Source organism: Vigna unguiculata, chromosome 7 (genome assembly GCF_004118075.2).
Source record: "Vigna unguiculata cultivar IT97K-499-35 chromosome 7, ASM411807v1, whole genome shotgun sequence".
NCBI classification, from domain to species: Eukaryota; Viridiplantae; Streptophyta; class Magnoliopsida; order Fabales; family Fabaceae; genus Vigna; species Vigna unguiculata.
Genome location: NC_040285.1, coordinates 1,548,389 through 1,568,091, shown reverse-complemented (window position 1 = coordinate 1,568,091; position 19,703 = coordinate 1,548,389). Strand labels below are relative to the sequence as shown.

Here is a 19,703-nt window from a genome sequence, read left to right as displayed (position 1 = left end):
CAGCAGTAGTAATTTCTCCCAACTCAATACCATTAATCCAAAATTTAGAGGAAATAATTTTTAATGTTTTTGTTTGATTTTGAAGAAAATGAAGGAAAGAAATAAAATTTAATTTAATTTGAATTGTTAGAAGAGAGAATAAGAGTGAGTTTATTATAAAAAATATGACATTTTTTATAGAAGACCGATACTATAATACTTTAAAATCATTGACATTTCCAAAGCTCAACAATTATATATTATTATAAGGAATTTATAACAAAAAATGAAAAAATGGAGAAATCGTAATAAAACTCATATTACCTCAAAAATAAGTAATCTAAAAAATAAGGTGTTCACATTTAAAAAAAATATTAAATCTTGGATTGAATAGAAAGATAATAGATAAATATGTTTTGGTCTTTCAACTATATCAAAAAAATTACAATTGGTCTATATTTGAAATTTTACTTCTGTTTGGTCTCCTTATTTTCTAAACCAATGAATTTAGTCTCTCTTTTATAACTATGTTAAATTTTGTCCTATGCCATGTGAAAAAGGACGGTCCACGTAAGCAACTGCATTTCCTTATGTATATTGACACGTGTCTATTATATGTTGAATTTTTTTTATTTTAAATAAGTTATTTTTTAATGAAAACCCCAAGCATTTTCATCATGCTCATTCCTTACTTCTTATTTAAATCACAAAAAACTCAAGGCTTCTCCATTCTCTTCATCATGCAAAGCTTCAAGAAGGGCACCAAGTCCCACTATTGTGCGTCTCTAATCGGTCAAATCTCTCGTCGCTTCTTCATCGATCTCCATTCACCTTCACAAACCATATGTCCGCATTATCATCAACACCACGAAGCCATACTAGTGGTCGTAGATAGAGCTTTCTTTATTGAGAATAAGTTATCTATACTAGGGGGCTTTTGTTTCCTTAGTTGTTGATCGGGAAGGTCTAACTTTGCAAGTACTTTTATCTCACACTTCAAGCAAAGTTCATATCCTTATACAAATTGAATTTCATACCTGACTCTAGATGCGACGTAAGGAGTCAGAAGGGCCTACTACCAGTCATATCCATAATGAAATGGACCCCAATCTCAAATAAGCCAAAAAAATGTTCCTATTATAAGAAGGGAAGGTGATAATAAAAAAATTGTCCACTTAGATAGTAGTCAAATTTCATCACTTCTCAACTTATTGTAAAACTTTAAAATTAATATCATCATATATAATATATTTTCTCTTTTATCCTAATAATATATTTGTTACTTCTCTCTTTAATTTTTTTAATAATACCTTTTTTATTCATTGTTTATGTTTAATTCTTTTAATTCAATATGTTTAAAACATTAGTGCTAATCATGTCAGATTAAAACTTATAAGCAAATAAAACAAAAAAGACAAAGAAGTAATATGAGGCAACAATGACACACAAGAATAGAAGAAACAAAGAAATCGTACAAGACAATAGAGATTTTATAAGAATTGAAGTTGTATGTGACAAAGGAAACTTCAGAACAATTAAAAGAACATTAAAGTCATTGAGATCGAGCACAACTTCTTCATATGTTGAAATCATCAATCACAAATACAACTACATTTTTTATAATAAAAAAAAATCAATCCACTCATTAATGTTAATCACGTCAAAATTATCGTAATCATAAATGACATCTTCCAATTTAATGAAGCACAACACATACAACTTCTTCTCGATGAAGTCGTGCCAGACTCATGCAACTTTTTCATATTTATAACTTTTTTAAAAAAATAGTTCATTTCTATAATTGAAAAAAAACTAATTACACCAAATGGGTAAAAAAGTAAAAAAATTAACTACACGTATGAATCTCTAAAATTAGATAATTAAAAATGTTAACAAACTTAATTTCAATCTTATATTTCATATCAATGAACTAGTTCTTAGAAAACAATTAAATTTAGTCCTTCTTTAACTTTGTCGCAATAAAAAATTGTCTAACACGAATAATGAATAGTTTCAAATATTTTGCAATAGTTGAATGACTAATTCATCCATTTAAAAGATCTAAAACCAAGTAAAACAAGTAATTTGTTGTTTCAAAAATTTAAAGTATAAAAGTAACTTGAATGCTAAAGTGAAATCATAAGAAACAAGCTTACTCTGCTTGATCAGGAGCATGATGTACATGTCTTCCAAAATAACTTCCTTCAATGTCACATTTTTCATATATCAGAAAACAGCCAATGATTAGTTAGGTTTTTTGGTGACAACATTGTTTTGAAGTTACCCATGAAATCATTAACTAAGCTCCGATTCCTGGATCCCCTTCTCCTCTCACCATCTCACGTTTTGAATCTTTCCAACGCTGCAAAACTTTCACGCCCTCGCAGAGAAACACAGCAACAACTTCCCAACACCAATATTCCTTCAGATATCGATGCTTCTCGTGCACTTTTCAACGAGATCACTCAGATTCTAGGTGCACAAACCGTGATCCCCGACCAATCACCATCTGGGACTTTGTTTCCACTCGAAACTCCCCAATCTGAAGTTCGTTCCGAGGACCGATCAGCTTGTAGTACAGGTGTTTGTGAAAATTCCGCACATAATGTTGGCTCTTTGGAAGATACTCAGGTGGGAAATATGGGTAAGGAAGATCTAAGCCGGATTGTGGATGAGATTACTGAAATTGTTAGAGGGGAAAACAGTTCCACTTCTATGGAGGAGAGGTTAGAGAATCTAAGTTATGGGTTGAACAGTGAGGTTTTTGACATGGTGTTGAAGAGGTGCTTCACAGTGCCGCTGTTGGCTTTGAGGGTTTTCAATTGGCTGAAGCTCAAGGATGGGTATAGTCACACGACGCAGACTTATAATACCATGTTGTACATTGCTGGAGAAACTAAGGATTTTGGGTTGGTGAAGAGATTGGTGGAAGAAATGGATGAGTGTGGAATTCAAAAGGATGTTAAGACATGGACCATTCTTGTCACCCACTATGGGAAGGCAAGGAAAATTAGTGAAGCGTTGTTGGCCCTTGAAAATATGAAAAGGTGTGGTTTTGAACCGGATGCTGTTTCATATAGCGCAATTATCCGTTCACTTTGCAGTGCTGAGAAGGGAGACATTGCTATGGAGTTCTATACTGACATGGTCAGGAAGGATATGGTGTGTGATGTGAGGTTGTATGAGACGATCATGAACTGCATGGCAAGATCAGGAAATACGGCAGCTGTTAGTTTGCTTGGAAATGACATGATACGGTTGTCTGTGATGCCAGAAAACCGTGTTCGTAGCTGTATGCTGAAGAACTTATGTATTTCTGGGAGGATTGAAGAGGCCTTGGAATTGATTCGGGACCTCAAAAGTAAAGATTTAGATCTTGAACCTGAAAATTATGAGATTTTGGTTAGAGGACTGTGTAAGGCAGATAGAATCACGGATGCTTTACATGTTGTTGAAATTATGAAGAGAAGGGATATGGTTGATGAGAGGATCCATGGGATTATCATAAATGGGTATTTAGGGAGAAATGATGTTGACAGGGCGCTCAAAGTGTTTCAAAGCATGAAAGAATCCGGCTGTGTGCCTACTATTTCCACATATACCGAACTAATACAACATCTCTTTAGGTTGAGTAGGTATGAAGAAGCTTGCATGATGTATGATGAGATGCTGGGCAAAGGAATTAAGCCAGATATTGTGGCAATAACAGCTATGGTTGCAGGTCATGTTTCACAAAACCGTATATCTGAAGCATGGAAAATGTTCAATTGTATGGAGTGCCAAGACATCCGGCCCACTTGGAAATCGTATGAAGTATTCATTAAGGAGCTTTGCAAGGCTTCAAGAACAGAAGACATTGTCAAAGTATTGCACGAAATGCAGGCTTCAAAGATTAAAATTCAAGATACAATATTCCGTAGGGTTATAACATACATGGAGGAAAAGGGGGAGTTTGCTGTGATAGAGAAAATCCAGCAGATGCGTAAGGCATCCACACTTGATACTGAAAAGTTCAAGGAGTCAAACAAACAAGTATCTTCGGAAATTAAGGTGGAAGAGGATGTTAAAGTTGACCTATCAAAGTCAGAAATAGATTATTCCTCTACACACCGAAACCTAACGACTTGCACGGAGCAAGATTTTCATGAAATTTGTAGGATACTTTCATCCTCTACAGATTGGTCCTTAATCCAAGAAAAATTGGAGGGAAGTACCTTTCGCTTCACCCCAGAACTTGTTATAGAGATATTGCAAAATTGCAACAAGCACGGTAGCTCTGTTCTAAAATTCTTCTCATGGGTGGGAAAGCAATCTGGGTATCGACACACATTAGAATCTTACAACATGGCAATGAAAATTGCAGGCTGCGGCAAAGATTTCAAGCACATGCGTAGCTTGTTCTTCGAAATGCGTAGAAATAATTATCCAGTAACACCAGAAACATGGACAATCATGATAATGCTTTATGGTCGGACAGGTCTGACTGAGATGGCCATGAATTGTTTCAAAGAGATGAAAGCTGATGGTTATAGCCCCAGTAGGAGTACATACAAGTATCTGATAATTGCCTTTTGTGGGAGGAAAGGAAGGAAGGTTGATGATGCTCTCCAAACATACCGTGAGATGATTGGTGCAGGATATGCTCCTGACAAAGAACTGATTGAAGCTTACCTCGGTTGTTTATGTGAAGTTGGTAGAGTGTTGGAGGCCAGGAGATGTGCAGATTCTCTTCAGAATTTGGGCTACACAGCCCTTCTCAGTTACTCCTTGTTTATCAGAGCTCTTTGTAGAGCTGGGAGAGTGGAAGAAGCATTGGCATTAATTGAAGAGGTTGGGGAAGAAAAGTCTATTTTAGACCAGCTAACTTGTGGAAGCATAGTTCATGGTCTATTACGTAAGGGTCGACTAGAAGAGGCATTGGCCAAGGTGGATGCCATGAAACAGAAGGGAATAGCACCTACCATCCATGTTTATACATCACTGATGGTTCATTTCTTTAAAGAGAAACAAGTGGAGAAAGCTATGCAGACTTTTGAGGAGCTGCAACAGTCAGGTCATGAACCAAACATTGTCACATATTCTGCTCTTATACGTGGGTACATGAACGTGGGTAGGCCCATTGATGCATGGAATATCTTCTACCGTATGAAACTAAAGGGACCATTTCCTGATTTCAAAACGTATTCTATGTTCCTCACATGCCTTTGCAAGGTTGGGAGGTCTGAAGAAGCAATGCAACTTATTTCTGAAATGTTAGACAGTGGAATTGTTCCAAGTACTATAAATTTTCGAACGGTTTTTTATGGGCTAAACAGAGAAGGTAAAACTGATTTAGCCCGCGTTGTATTGCAACAAAAATCAGAACTAAGAAGAAAGCGCAAGCTCGTAACTTGATTTCTTTTCATAACCTTTGGAAATCGATGGACTTATGCAATAGTAGTTTCTCATTTTAATTTACTTCTAATCCCGTCATGTTGAAAGAATATACAGGAAAATATAACGAGTGCATGGCCACATTATGAATAGAAGCACCCGCGAGATGGTTAATACTATTAGCCATCCCGTTTATAAACATCAAATTGCACCAAATACATGCATGCATGCATTACCACGATGATATATGTACCATAAAACTCCTTTATTGCATAAAATAAGAAAAATTTCAAGGTCATCCACTATAATGTTAGGAAAATAGTACGTAATAACTATATTCAGGAATCAGAAATAGTGAATGCTTAGGATATACCTCCTGCGACAAGATGTTAACTTCATCCTGTACATAGAGAAGCAATAACATCTCTATTAGGCCACTTCATTGCGATAAGTGAGTCAAATTCTTCATTCTGTAAACTGATCTATTGTCTGCCCCAGAGCAATAGCTCCATGTTGGAATCCTACATTAATAACATGAAAATAAAGGAATCAGAAGCAGAACTACATGAGGAGGCAGTTCAAGATAAACTATGAATAACATTTCTAAGGTAGAAAACAAGAGAAATAATGTATCACTAGAATCATCAATTTTGATACGTCGAATGGATAAGAGAAGGGAAGTTTCATGTACAAAACCGTTTGAGCCAAGGTAAATATTGTTGTTATATAGTTTAAACTATTTATGGAGTTTAGGAATAAAAGTTTGGATATTTTCTAAATAAAGAAAAAGACCGTCTTCTTTCTATTAAATAATTCGATGTTTTATTTTGATTTTGTATAAAATAAAAAAAAATTACTCGATTTTGATTCTCAAAAATTTATTTATTTTATATAAAATTGAATAGACTAAATAAACAAATTAATCGTTTTACAGGGTATTGGCATGCTTATTGTGTGATTACTCAACTTTTTAGAATGATTAAAAAAAAAGGTTAGTATCAATTTATTTAAAAATAACTAATAATCAATACATCATGTTCCAAACCTCCTAAAATAGCTTCTAAATGCAAAAAAAAAAAAAATGATTTGATGAAATACCTCAATGAAAACCTAATTTTCATTTATGATAAAATGTTTAAATGAACTATACTATTATTAATGCAAATACTCAAAATGAATGATTAACCTGAACTAAGTAAAATGAATGATTAACCTGAACTAAAAACTCCAAATACTCAAAATCATGTGTCAAACTAAATTAGACAACAAATGCACTAAAATTGATTTTGACAGCTTTTTAAAAAATGAGTTTCATGCAGATTTTTAGGTCTAGATGCAAGGATAATCAGAATTTTGGTTTGTTAAACTGAAAATTCTTAAAACTGGAACACGAAAATCTTAAAATGCTTGAAAGATAAATGGAAAGCAGAAACACATATCAAAGCAGTAAAGACAATCAAAGAAAGAAGAAGAAATCTAGAAAATCTGAATTACATTAAATCTGAAAATGAATACAAGATAGAGTCTTAGGAAGGATTACAATCACTCGAATGGGGTTGGAGGAACTCTTGGTCACATTGTAGTCTTGGCTCTCCAACCTTTTTCCAGTAAACAGCAACCCAAAGAACTCCTAGAAACTTGAACAAAACTAAGAGAAAGCTATGTGTGAAGGGATGGATGTTTAGAAGTGGTGGTGGTGTGTTTTCTATCCTCCTAGGCTAGTCTATTTAAACAAAAGAAAGTACATGAATGAAAGCTTTTGCCAAATTCTAGATACAATGAGTTTCCTAACTACAAAGGCTCCTTTTCTAACTAATTCAACTCCTCTTTGACCAATCTTCTCAACTTCTAACTTCTTGATGCACACTTCCAATGAATCCGTCCAGCTGGTCCAAGTTGCCTGCCCCCAAGGAGGGGTGATGTTGACTCTTCTCATGAGATTTTTGACAGCTTTTATTATTGGTTCGGCCAACTTGTAGACTTCATCATATCTTCAAATTTTTATCTCAAGCTTGCTGGAAAGCACAATTAAAATTCAAGTTAGTCAAGTTTAAAAAGATTTCATCAAAGTTAAAATCAAGGAAACACTATGCTAGACTAGTCCTAGGAACTCGAAACACACTAAACAATATTTCACTCTTAAAACACCCTTTTTAACACATTTTTATTAAAACTAAGATTTTCAGAAGAAAATACTAAAACGCTCTAAAAACAGAAATTAAAGAAAAGAAAGCTTCCAAAAGAAGTGCTCTAAAACACCAAAAATGTGTCCAATTTGACACTTAACAGGAAGTTATGTTGAGTATGACTTAAGCAATAACAGTTGCTTTTAACTTCCACTTTCAGCTCTTTTTTCACTCAATTTGAATTAAAAAAGATATTACATGGATGCGATGATGGCCACTATCACAAGCATTATATCACACGCAACAATTGTTCTTTTCAAATATCTTTCATCTTCTACAAATAGTAGCCCAATGATTCAGGCAAAAGAAAATGTTGATATTACCTAATATCAAAGCTTCTTTATGACTTCATCAATTACTCGACTATAATAAGTCATTCTCCTAATTGCCAATTTCGCTTCTTCAAAATTCTGGTTTTGAAAAGCATGACCTAAGGTATTAGAGCAAATTTGCAGCTTCTCCTGCATCTGGATGACCAATCAAAGGATGACATCAAGAAACAAGATGGAGTAATACTAATTCAAAATCTACATTAGAACCAATCATGCATTCAGCCTTCATGAAGATTTCATGCAGACCTGGGAGAGAATGCAATTCAAAGCCTCTGCGTTTGTAGCTTCTTCAACTGCTTCCCTGATTTCCAGAATCTGTAGTAAAAGTTAGCAATAAATTTGGAAGCCAGATATTCCTTTTGAAGAAGATGGAAGATGAGATAAAAGATAAGCAATAATTTATACTACTAATCTCACCAAACAAATTTCAGAATTCAATTTAAGTTCTGGAAAAATAGAGGCTCAGATATTCCACAGAAAGAACATAAAAAAAAAAAAATAGACAGAAGAACAAGCAAGAATAGATGACAATATTTTCCAAGTGATAAAATGCCTCTTTCATCCCCTTGAACGTATGCCTAACTGAATAATTTCACATTTTATACTTAAAATTTATGTTATTCTCTTTATAAAGTAAGTCAATCTTCCATAAAATGACACAATCAAGTCCTAAAGGGAAATGGGAATCCAAATGTTGAAAAGAAATACCTAAACTAGCCATCAATGACAATACATTTGCCAAACTTCCCATTTACAGATAATGCTCACAAAATGAACCTTGAGAATGAGAGGTGATTAAACATCAAAGAGGATAACCATCCACCCATTTTCCAAAGAAATAGCTTCACTGATGTTTTATCTATCATGGAAAGGAAGTTAAAAGGAAATTTCACATTCAAAAGCAATAAGGTTCCTTTTTTACCTCTGCCAGTAGTTCTGGATCTGATATTGTCTGCTCTTCATCGATTTCTACTCCATTAAGCTTCAGCTGAAAAGAAATGGCACAACTTTACATGGTAACACCAAAGAAGAAACAACTGAAATTGAACAATATATAACTAAATACAGTGATGGAAAGCCTAGTTAGATGCATATGCCCCAATTCAGATAATAAATTTCACCAGCACAAATATATTATCTTTCAAGATTTTCAAATTTCGCAGATAGTTTGTTATTGTAATGAAGGATCATCAATTTGGAATCCTTTATGGAAGTATTCTTACCAAGTAAATTCCTCTTGACAAAGGCTTGCTAAGTGTCCGGTAGGCATCAATCACCCTTGCAGATTGTTCTGCAGCAAAATCTCTTTCTTTCTAACCAATTGAAGGAAAACAAAGTCTTAGTTTCTCCAAAAACTCATTCAACCTCACTGCCTTCCCCCATCTCCTTAAATCAAAAAAGAGTAGAAAGAAAAATAAAATAGAAGATTTCCATCATACCAACCTGAGATTTTGAATGTACTAAATCAGGATGCAGCTTCTTTTGCCACTCTTTGTACTTGACCTCGAAATTCTCACCTTCTTGATCATACTTCCTCTCCCTGTTTAAAATTAAAAAGAAAAAATAGAAGACAAACAAAAATTATTTTTAGCTTCTTAACTCGTCTATAAATACAATAATTCATCCATTAAATAAATATATTTTTCTTCCTTCATCAAAAAAATTAAATCACACATTCATAATTGAAATTTCACTTCTCTGTGCTATGCCAATATTTAATGTAAACTTTCATTACATAAATTATCAAAATAAAACTCCAATTCGATCGGAGAATGGTATCAGTAGAGCAAAAAAGCACCAAAAAACAAGGCGAAAACCAAATAAATTGTCGTGAGGAAAAAAGTCACATATGCAATTCCTTAATTTTTGCTTTTAGTGTTCTTCTGTCAGAATTGGAATTTCACATCCCTGACCTATGCTAATCTTAATTCAAACTTCTACTACACAAATTATTAGAAAAAAAAAAAAAACTCTAATTCAGATGGGAGAATTGTGTCAACAGAACTAAAAACACCGAGCTAAAGAAGAAAACTTTGGAAGAAATTTCAGCACCCAGAAGAGAAAAACAAAACCCCAGAAACTTACACCCCAAATATCTCAAAATAGTCTATGGAACCATCGACGGGTTGAATGCACCGACACGAGTCGCATACGAGGAAAGGTGCGGAGTGAGGTGGAGCATGGCAATTCCAGCACCCACTTTGGATTTCCACGGCAGATTTAGAGCATAAGCTTTTCCAGGAAATCCCCGGAGAACAGTTGAAATCGAAGGTGAGAGCGCGAGGAGGAGGATGGTGAGGTGATGCATGGTGAAGAAGAGAGAGTTTAATGTGAGGAGAAAAATTGGAAGTGAAGTGCTGAGGAAACGAAGTTAAAGAACGCCGCAAAAGAAAAGAAACGGGCGTGCAGAGGTTCTTCTTCGACATCGTGTGAGCACACAGAGGAGATGCAGATTTTCCTGGCTTCTGGGAAAGTGGAGATCGAGGACGATGAAGCTGTTTTGTTTGTATGATGTTTGGGGTAAAAGTGATTTCAATAAAGGAAAGAGTTTTATTTATAGGTTTTTGTATAGGTTTAATTATTATGTTGTTATTTTTGTTTAAAAATGTTAAATTTATTTTTTAAGTTTTAATTTTGTTTTGATTTTTAAAATGTTGATATAATTTAGTTTTTTAAGTTCTTTTTTTAAAATAAATTTTTAATTAAAATTGAAGTTAGAATCTTTTATCAAAATTGAAGTTATTAATAAAAATAATTTATTTTATTGATGTAATTAAGATAATTATATTATTAATTTTGATAAAATAAATTATTGATTTATTTTAAAAAGTTTAATAAAAATATTAAATTAAATCATTTTTTAAATATTTGGATCAAATTCAAATTTAAAAAAATTAAAATATTAATTTAATATTTTTTGACAAAAATAAAAAATAAAAGAGTAATTAAATCTTTTTGTTAGAATAAAAAAAATAGGATGAAAAGAAAAAATTGGTAAACTGGCCTTTTATTTCAGTACTAGTGTGATTATTTATTTTTCAGTTTTACTCATTATTTTAAATATTATTAATTTGTTCTTACTTTTAAATAAATATCGTAGTAATGTTAACGACTTTATAATAATAAAAATAATGTATGATATAAATAATGAATCATAAATTGAATTTGATACAAAATTTAATATGAATATATGTCTTTTAGAAGATCATTTTAAGTATATTTTGACATTTGATTTGTTTGAATATATATATATATATATATATATATATATATATATATATATATATATATATATATATATATATATATATATATATATATATGTGTGTGTGTGTGTGTGTGTGTTAATTTCAATTACATGGCGTATGTTCAGTAGCTTTTTATACAAAATTTATACTTAATAATAACGAAAAAACCTCATCAAAATTTTCACCATATAGTATATTAATCTACATTGTTTAGGTTGTTAGAGAAATTATAAATTACCTTTTTCTCAATGAACTATATTATAATCGGTACCATAATCATAATTTGATCAAAAGGTTAAGTATTAAACTTTACTGATTCTCTGGTATCACATACATTAATTATACTCATATATTATATTAAAAAAATTTCAAACGGTCAAATTACCACTTAAGTAATTTACCAAATATGTTAATCTAATCTAGTCATTTTATAACTAACTCAATTCATCCAAGTCATTATCCATGACCAACACATATAAGGATTTTCACAATATCAATATCCAATGAAATTCACATAATTAACATAATCTCCATTCTTAATAAATCAATATTTTCTTATAGTAAAACATTCAAATTTGTATATAATATATTATAAAATATTATTATTAAACATGTAAATACTTTAGATTAAGTAAAAATACATTTAATGGAGTAAGAAAATATTATTTGAATGAGATTATCTTGCTTAAGCGATAATCTAAGTTGAAGTATATTTTACCCTTTTAAAGGATAACAAGAACTTTCAAAATTTTAAAAACATATATATTTAGAAAGCTAAACATAATTACTAAACTATTTTAAGTGAAGGTTTATGTTTCTTCATTCAATCCACTTATAAGGTACTCTACACTGGCAAAGAAAAACTATAAGCAAGAAAAGCTAATTTATATAAAGGAAAAATAATTTATCCAAAATAAAATTATTATTTTAGTCTTTGTCTTCTATTTCTTGGTATAATTTGATAATAAAAATAAATGGTTTCTTAGGTTGAAAAGTTAAAAATGAGACAAGGGAATAAACTAAAATTTAAAGTATTTTAAATTTTTCAGAATGATTATTCTTACACATCAATGTTGTAGTTTTATAACTTTGTAAAATAATTTAATAAATTTTTCAATTGAAATACCTAATTGGATGTGATATCTTTCAATTTTAACATTCTAACTTGTTAGTTCTGACACTTTATTATTTTAAATCTTTCATCTAAACTTATTTTAAATTTTGGTTAATATCTTAAATGTAAGTATTTATAATGAAATTACGATCAAAACCAGACAAAATCTTTGATTGAGAAATTATTAATTGGATGTGTGACATTATTTTAATCTCCAAGTTATACATTATTAGTTTTATATATTTCTTCATGGAGATATATAAAATCAAAAATCACCCTTAAAATAAAAATTATAATAAGTCATCAACTTTTGTTTCTCTTGGTAATAATAATTTAATCCTCATCAAAATAAATCAATAAACCCTTTTTATATATAATTTTTTTAACTTATTGTTAAAGTGAGGTAAATATTTTTAACTTATTCTTAGAAGTGTAATGGCACACTTCCCTGTGATTGTCTCCAATACAAATTCATGTTATTTTTAATTAAAAAAAAAAAACTTTCTACTTAATGATTTCTTAACCAGTATAGTTAGTAGGACCTTATTATTTATATATATATATATATATATATATATATATATATATATATATATATATATGGCTAGTAAAAATAAAAGAAAAAGAATACACCAATTTCCAACAAAAACAAAAGGGAGAACCCTGTTGGAAAACATGATAAATTAACCCTTATACAAGTAACAACTGTGTTGAGGTATACAAAACCTGTACTGAGTTATTGGGGCTTGGATGACATGTTGACAAGATAACTCAAAATACCCTGTTTTCTTCTTCTTCTTCTTCTCTTTCCTATTTAACCCTTTTTCCTTTTAGTTAATGCAGAAAACAAATGCCAGATTTTTTTCTGCCTGCATAACTTCTTTGGTACCTCTGAATTCATATCTTGAGTTGCAATGGTATTTAGTTTTTTCTGCTTGCTTTGTTTTTCTGCATGATCTGAAGGAACATTTTCAACTGAATCAGTGTTCAATAGCTTGTTGCTGATTGTTGTTTGATGCTGAATTGCTCCATTTTCCAAAGGGTATGAAACAGCTTGGCTTGACAAAATAGCTGTTGGAAGATTCTGCTCCAATGAAGTTGGTACTACTTTGTTAGAATTTACTTCCTTCAAGTTAGCATTTGTTCCTGTATACCTGAAACAACAAAAAAGTATAAAGAAAAACTAATGATCAGCAACATCTTAAACTATTTTGCTTAGTTTCAAACAAACCACAAGGAACCAAATTCACAGTCTTCTGTTCCTATGAGCAACCACAGAAAAAACACATAATCACCTTGAGTTTTGGATACCAGAGTTAGTGTCATACCCTTGTTGCAAAGATCCCTCTGGAATATCTCCGTTTGGTACTTCATCTCTAACATCAGTTTTGGAGCTTATTTGAGTGAGTTTTAAGGAATATGAATGCTCTCTATCATCATCTTTAATAAAAGGGGTCAATCTTTGTTCACGAACCATTGAAATAGCCTTGTCTAATGTTTGCAGTGCATGTTGTACCTCTGATCTAATATATACACTCCTCTTGCCTCTTATTACACTCGAGTGAACTTCCTTGATTGGAATGTCTTCTACTTTTTTATTGCCCTCCTCAATTTGTACAATTTCTTCAGTATCTACTTCTACAATCTCACCAAATGTTTTGCTACTACCTAGTTCTTCTGTATTCGTTGTCATTGGCATGACATTATTTGCATATTGGTTACTTATATCTTCCTTGGATGTATCTTTTTCCTTTTCATGCTTGCTTTCAGCAAGATCTTCAGCTGTTGCAACTTGTTGAAGCTCTCCACCATTCCTGGCCTTTGATACACTAGTGTTGTTGTATAGAGCTTCACGAATTCTAACATATAATGGATCCCCTAAGGCCTTGCTGAATTCTCCTTTACCGTGGTTCGTCATAGAAGACACAGCCTGTAACATGGATTGGTTTTTTATGTCATAAGAAAATAGAAAATTGTATCAAATAAAAAATGCAATGATGCAAGGATGTTTTACTGTTGCATGATGGGATAAAACAAAAATGCACCATTACATTTTCTTTAAAGTTATTTTCTTTATTAAAGAACGAGTTGGCTCAGTGGATTCAGAAAATAAAAGGCATCTTTTCATTGAAAGCCGAATAAAAGAAACATATCTGAAAGAATCTACAACCTTCTGAAAAAGTCTGAAACCATTGCCAATGAGCTGCCTTGAAATAAAGTTTATAAGGGATGGTGGCACAAAATCCAGCTTTACATCCATATTTGCTATTGTCCTACAAAATTTGAAGTTTTGAATCAGATCAATTTTATTTGTGGTATGATACCTTTTCCATTTGTAACCACATGAGAAAATGTCAATCAATACAATTAATCCGTGAAGCCAGAGCTTACTTTCATATTTCTTTCAGAATCTAGTAATAAATTTACTGGTAACTTAGAATATTGGAAACTTAATAATCAATGGAAACCAGTAAGATCACTTTAGACAGAACAACCAAACAAGCTACATAACCATTCACAGAAATATAAGCAATGCCAAGACTGTATAAAAAAGTGAACAAAATAAATATCAAAGAAAAATCAATTTGATTGACTGACGAACAAAGCCAAAAGCCATCAATACAGAATTGTCAGGTAAGGTAACTAATATCTTCTAATATTAATCTGCAAAATCAGCAAACCCTATAATATATTCAAAAAGCAGTGACTTCAGTTAGCTTCAGAGGACTACAGAACGTCATTAGTATTGACACAATAAACAGAACTGCAATATCTTCATACTGAAGGTCGTGATTGTAATTAAAATTTGGTAAAACAAATATAAATAATACTCCAGTAGTGGTTATTGTTTAAACTTAGCATTTCAAATAGTGAACAGAAAAACATGCATACTTTCACTATTATCAACGGGAGAACTGGCTTCATAGTTCATATATTCTAATTCTAATATTCTATAACCATTTGTCTACAACTCTTTTTTTTAAACAAGCAAAACTTATATGGGGCATTATGATCTCTGGTTGCTGATTGTTTTCCTATTTCATCCTCTCACTTCATTCAATTAAAGTGTATGTTATGTTTTAGTACACCTAAAACTCACCGAAAATAACTTCTTTCTGATGTCACCTTTTGCAAAGCAAAGCCTCCCACCAAATCGATTCTCACGACATCCTTTGCTTCAGGAATTACTTCATTGTTGAAGCCGTAAAGGGTCTCTGTGGCACTCTTCGAGTCAGAAACCTACAAGCAAATTAAGCAAAAAATTTCTTCAACTTTTGGACTAGTGTAAATTAACTTTCCCCAAAAGATAAATCAAACATGGATTCAGATGATTACCGAGTTTGTAAGAACAACAATTAAGTCATCTTGAAAGTACTCAAACAGATAATAGTGCACTATAGCTTCCCTCGTAGACAGAGGCCATGAAACCTTCATCCTTTCTTCCAAAATTCAGAGCAAAATCAGCACTAAAAAAGAAGAACTTTTGGCATGGTAAGGGGCATTAAAATGTCATTGTTTTTAATTGATGCTGGCAGGACAAACCTCACGAGTGATAACTGCTCCCCAATCCCAACCTTCTGCAAGCATTCAGTTGATAAGATTTTGAAAGTGGGAACAGTAGACTGAGGCCACCTAAATGGAAATTGTGAAAAGGGTGTCAGGTACAATTACCAGATACATTGTTATAACGATATATTACTCAGATTCAAATCCACTCCCAAAAAATACATCGACATTCAGAACAGCCTTATAAAAAAAGTACAAAGCCAACTGCATACAAAATACATTTCTTGCAACTATAAATGAAGTAGTTTTTATCAAGTGGTATATAACTTTCAACTTTATACAGAAATTAAACAAGCATAAAAGTGATGATACTGGTGAGTTTCGTGTTCAGACTAGTATACAGAAAATTCAAGGCACATATTGTACTAAATATAATTCTCACCATTTTTTGTAAAGGTATGTCTCCCATGAGATACATAAACCTGTAACAAAGAAAGTAACGCATCAAGTTTTGCATGTCGAAATCAATAATATAGCTTTTGTCACTAAAAGGGTGGTGTTGAACATTGTGGTTGCTCCAGTGTGACTTACAAGCATCAACAGGCCCATCTACAAAGCCCTCTACAAGCATTGTATGAAAGGGGGTCCCTTCTGGTCCTTCGCGATACATAACCCGAAACTCTTCACCATCTTGTTTTAACTGTTGAAATAAGTAAAATTATCAATAACTCGAGAACTTGAATGAATAAATCAAATATCTTCAATTAAACAATGAAATACTGTCGGACGAAAAATAAAATCAACTAAGCCAATCATCTAATGTGAATTCCTGATTTCTGTGAAAGAAAGTCATCAGTTAAACATGCAAAACAAAAGAATCAGGATCTAAATGAATGGAAGATGGAATAAATAGGAAATAGGAAAAATATCAGCAAAACAAAAACATGATGAAACTGCTGAGAGTCAGTAGCATACTTTCCAATCAGTGTGAGACGTATTAGACCTTCCACTATCATCTGATGAAACACTCCTCAACATATCAAGAAAGTGAGATACATCTGCAGTCTTGACTTCTGCTAATTGATCTATATATCCTGCATCAGCCAATCATGAACTAAGGAAAAAAAAAACACAAAGCAAAGAAACAAAATAATTGTGCAAATACTGGTCCCATTCCATCCCAAATACTAATTGAAAGGAATTAGGGAATGGCATCACCTTCTACTTCAGGTTCTGAAGAAAGCAAAAGTTGATTTCTGACAAGCTTTTTGAGCAAGTCATCATTTGTAAGATCAGGTGAAGCAAGGGTCCTGTCCAGCCTCTCCCTATACTGCACAATCTTCCTTTTCTTCTCCATCTTTGCATCTCCTGCCAATGTCAAACAACCCTTCTCTCAAAAAGTCAATTCAGGAACACAGGCATTTGAATGATTTCTTCTCTTCTCTGTCTATCCCAGCAGAAAATCACTGTGGTACAACAAGATAAGCCAATCAGGTATAAAAAAAAAAAAAAAAAAAAAACTCTCATCTCATCACGTAACAAACACACAGAAATTGCATGCTTAATTAGACAGAACTCGTGAATCATTTCTTTCCAACAGCCAAAGAAACGAAACTTCCTGGTAAATTCACTCCTACACGCTGTTGTTTGATGCGGCAATTAAATATCCAAAAAGCCAAAAGTAAACAAAGTCAATACACATCCACCATGTATAACACAGACATCGATTCCGTTTGAACCGCGCCAACGGAAACAGAATTCCAAGAAGGAGCAGAATAGCTAAATACATGAATTCACACCCCCAGATACACGCAGACAATTAAAAGAAACAACAAGACAAAAAGAATTTGAAGTCAACCGAAATCAACAAACCAAAATCAAATTCCAGGACTTAAGTCCACAAGATCATTCAGAGACTGAACGAAACCCAAATGAGGAAAAAAGCTAACAAAGCAAAGAGGTTGAGAAATCAAAGCACCCCACATCCCACATGAAGCAACAGCTTAAAAAGATGAGAACTTTATTGATAATATCAGAAATAAAGAAGAAGAAAAAAAACATGATTCATGAACCTTGGCTTTGAGGAGTTGTGGGTTTCAATGTTGATAACCTGGGAAGGATGCAGAAACAGAAAAAGGTAGATCTCAAGCAATGAACCAATCCCAAGACAAAGTCAGGTGATGTGAGAGGAACACAGCATGGACTTTGCTTTGTTTCTCCTATAGTCATAGGAGACAAAGTGCAGCTCACCAACACCCAAGCCCATAAATTCTATTATATTTTATATTTTCTTATTTTTAATATAACAATTTCTCATAAATAAAACTGAATTATCTCTAATTTCATTGTCACATAATATTAATTTTTGTCTTCCTCAAATTTAGTGATTAGAGTCAAAATTTTAATTTTTACTAATTAGTGAAAATACAATTAATGTAATCTGGATAACAACACATAAATATGAAAAAATAAATAAAAAATTCAACAGTTTGAAAGAGGAGGAAAAAGTACAAAATAGTATATTTTCATTTAAAAATAATAATGTTGTATAATTATATTAAAATAGTTTTCTATGGTTGATTAATAGAGGAAGAGTTTTCAAAACATGAAGCTTTATTTGATTAGTTCAAAAATAAAAATAAAAACAGTGTGTGAAAAGCTTACGTATTTGTTTTTGTTTTCTTGGAACTGTGAAAAGTTTACCTTGAAAACAAAAACAGAGGTAGGTGTGAACTTTGTAGAAGGTGAAGTTGGAAAAATAGAAACGTCAAAGCATTTTGATAAGCACATAGCTGTTCTGAGAAGAAAGGCTATGAAAATTGTCTAAAAAAGTTTAAGAAGAACAAAATAATTTTTTGTTTTTTATTGATTCATAAATGTTTTAGTAAACTCAATAATTTAGAAGTTAAGATAAAAAACAATTTAAACTTTTAACTATACACATATATTTTATCTTCAAATTTAAAAGAAAAAGCAAATGAAAGTATCCAAATTCTATTTATTATGTTAGCTTTTTGCTTGAATGGGTGAAAGCATTTGCGTTGCTCTCAAGCAAAGCATGATGCCCGTAACTAGATTCTAGGATGGGAAAGAATCAATAAAATAAAGTCTTTATATATAAATATTTTAAAATATATGAAAAATTAATATCCATAATTGATTAAAACTAATATATTTTAAGACATTTAAAAACCATTGGTAACATTTTTATTCAAATTATTCCTTTTTTTAAGCAAATTCATATTATTCCTATACTATTATTAATGATAAGATATTAGTGTCCTTTACTATAATTAAATGTGTTTTTTTGGTTTTTCTCTATTAATATACTTTTAGTTAGTTTAACATGTGCATTAAAAAAATAACTGCTTATCTATAATAATATTAAATGAGATTCTCTTTTTTTGTCTATATTTCAAAATTTTAATTTTGCCCTTTAAAATATAATTATTTATTAAATTTTAAAAATTGACTGTTATTTTTATAAGATTTTTATAGAATCGTCTATCTCTACTTCTTCTCTTTTTTTCTATTTATTAATCGTTATTCTCTCATCTCTTCTGATATATTTCACTTTATTTTTAATAAATATAATTTTATTTTATATATATTAACTTAATAAAATTACTACATATATCATTACTTACAAATATAATATCACGTATATTTAAAAAATACGCACACAAAGCGCAATAGCACCTGTGTTTACGCTAATTTTAATATAATTGTAATTCATAAAATATATATTTTAATCGGTTAAATATGTTTTTGGTCCCTCAAGTTTCAGCGAAATTTGAAATTAGTCCCTCATCAAAACTTTTGACCAATTTAGTCCTTCATCTTTCAAAATGCCTGAATTTAGTTCTTTTAACCAAATTTTGTTGAGTTGACCTAACGTTTCAAGCACATTTTATGATAGTATTTAAATTATTTACACTGTTTGATACATTTTTGCTTCAATGTT

General features: G+C 31.6%; 3 protein-coding genes across 7 annotated transcripts; 1 reads left to right on the top strand and 2 right to left on the bottom strand.

The window, feature by feature from the left end:
- The first annotated feature begins 2,265 nt into the window (after positions 1–2,265).
- LOC114189978 (putative pentatricopeptide repeat-containing protein At5g06400, mitochondrial) lies at positions 2,266–5,373 on the top strand. The gene has a single exon (XM_028078710.1). It carries the CDS (start codon positions 2,266–2,268, stop codon positions 5,371–5,373), a length of 3,108 nt encoding a protein of 1,035 aa, XP_027934511.1.
- A 1,454-nt stretch (positions 5,374–6,827) lies between these two features.
- On the bottom strand, positions 6,828–10,386 carry LOC114190082 (iron-sulfur cluster co-chaperone protein HscB, mitochondrial). The gene is made up of 7 exons (XM_028078846.1): positions 9,956–10,386; positions 9,314–9,410; positions 9,094–9,183; positions 8,793–8,858; positions 8,117–8,185; positions 7,862–8,005; positions 6,828–7,367 (listed from the first exon to the last, which is right to left on the bottom strand). Exons 1-6 carry the CDS (start codon positions 10,294–10,296, stop codon positions 7,868–7,870), a joined length of 801 nt encoding a protein of 266 aa, XP_027934647.1. The 5' UTR covers positions 10,297–10,386; the 3' UTR covers positions 6,828–7,367; positions 7,862–7,867.
- Positions 10,387–12,851: 2,465 nt separating this feature from the next.
- Positions 12,852–17,985, bottom strand: LOC114192000. Of its 5 annotated transcripts, none has more exons than XM_028081497.1 (11): positions 17,812–17,985; positions 16,958–17,205; positions 16,715–16,833; positions 16,331–16,439; positions 16,182–16,221; positions 15,776–15,865; positions 15,569–15,668; positions 15,333–15,472; positions 14,403–14,505; positions 13,528–14,162; positions 12,852–13,386 (listed from the first exon to the last, which is right to left on the bottom strand). In XM_028081497.1, exons 2-11 carry the CDS (start codon positions 17,094–17,096, stop codon positions 13,047–13,049), a joined length of 1,815 nt encoding a protein of 604 aa, XP_027937298.1. In that variant the 5' UTR covers positions 17,097–17,205; positions 17,812–17,985; the 3' UTR covers positions 12,852–13,046. The 5 variants fall into 5 exon arrangements, with proteins under 5 accessions (XP_027937298.1, XP_027937303.1, XP_027937302.1 ...); XM_028081502.1 differs by having other exon boundaries at positions 13,561–14,162; XM_028081501.1 differs by having other exon boundaries at positions 16,715–16,824.
- Between the last annotated feature and the right edge of the window lie 1,718 nt (positions 17,986–19,703).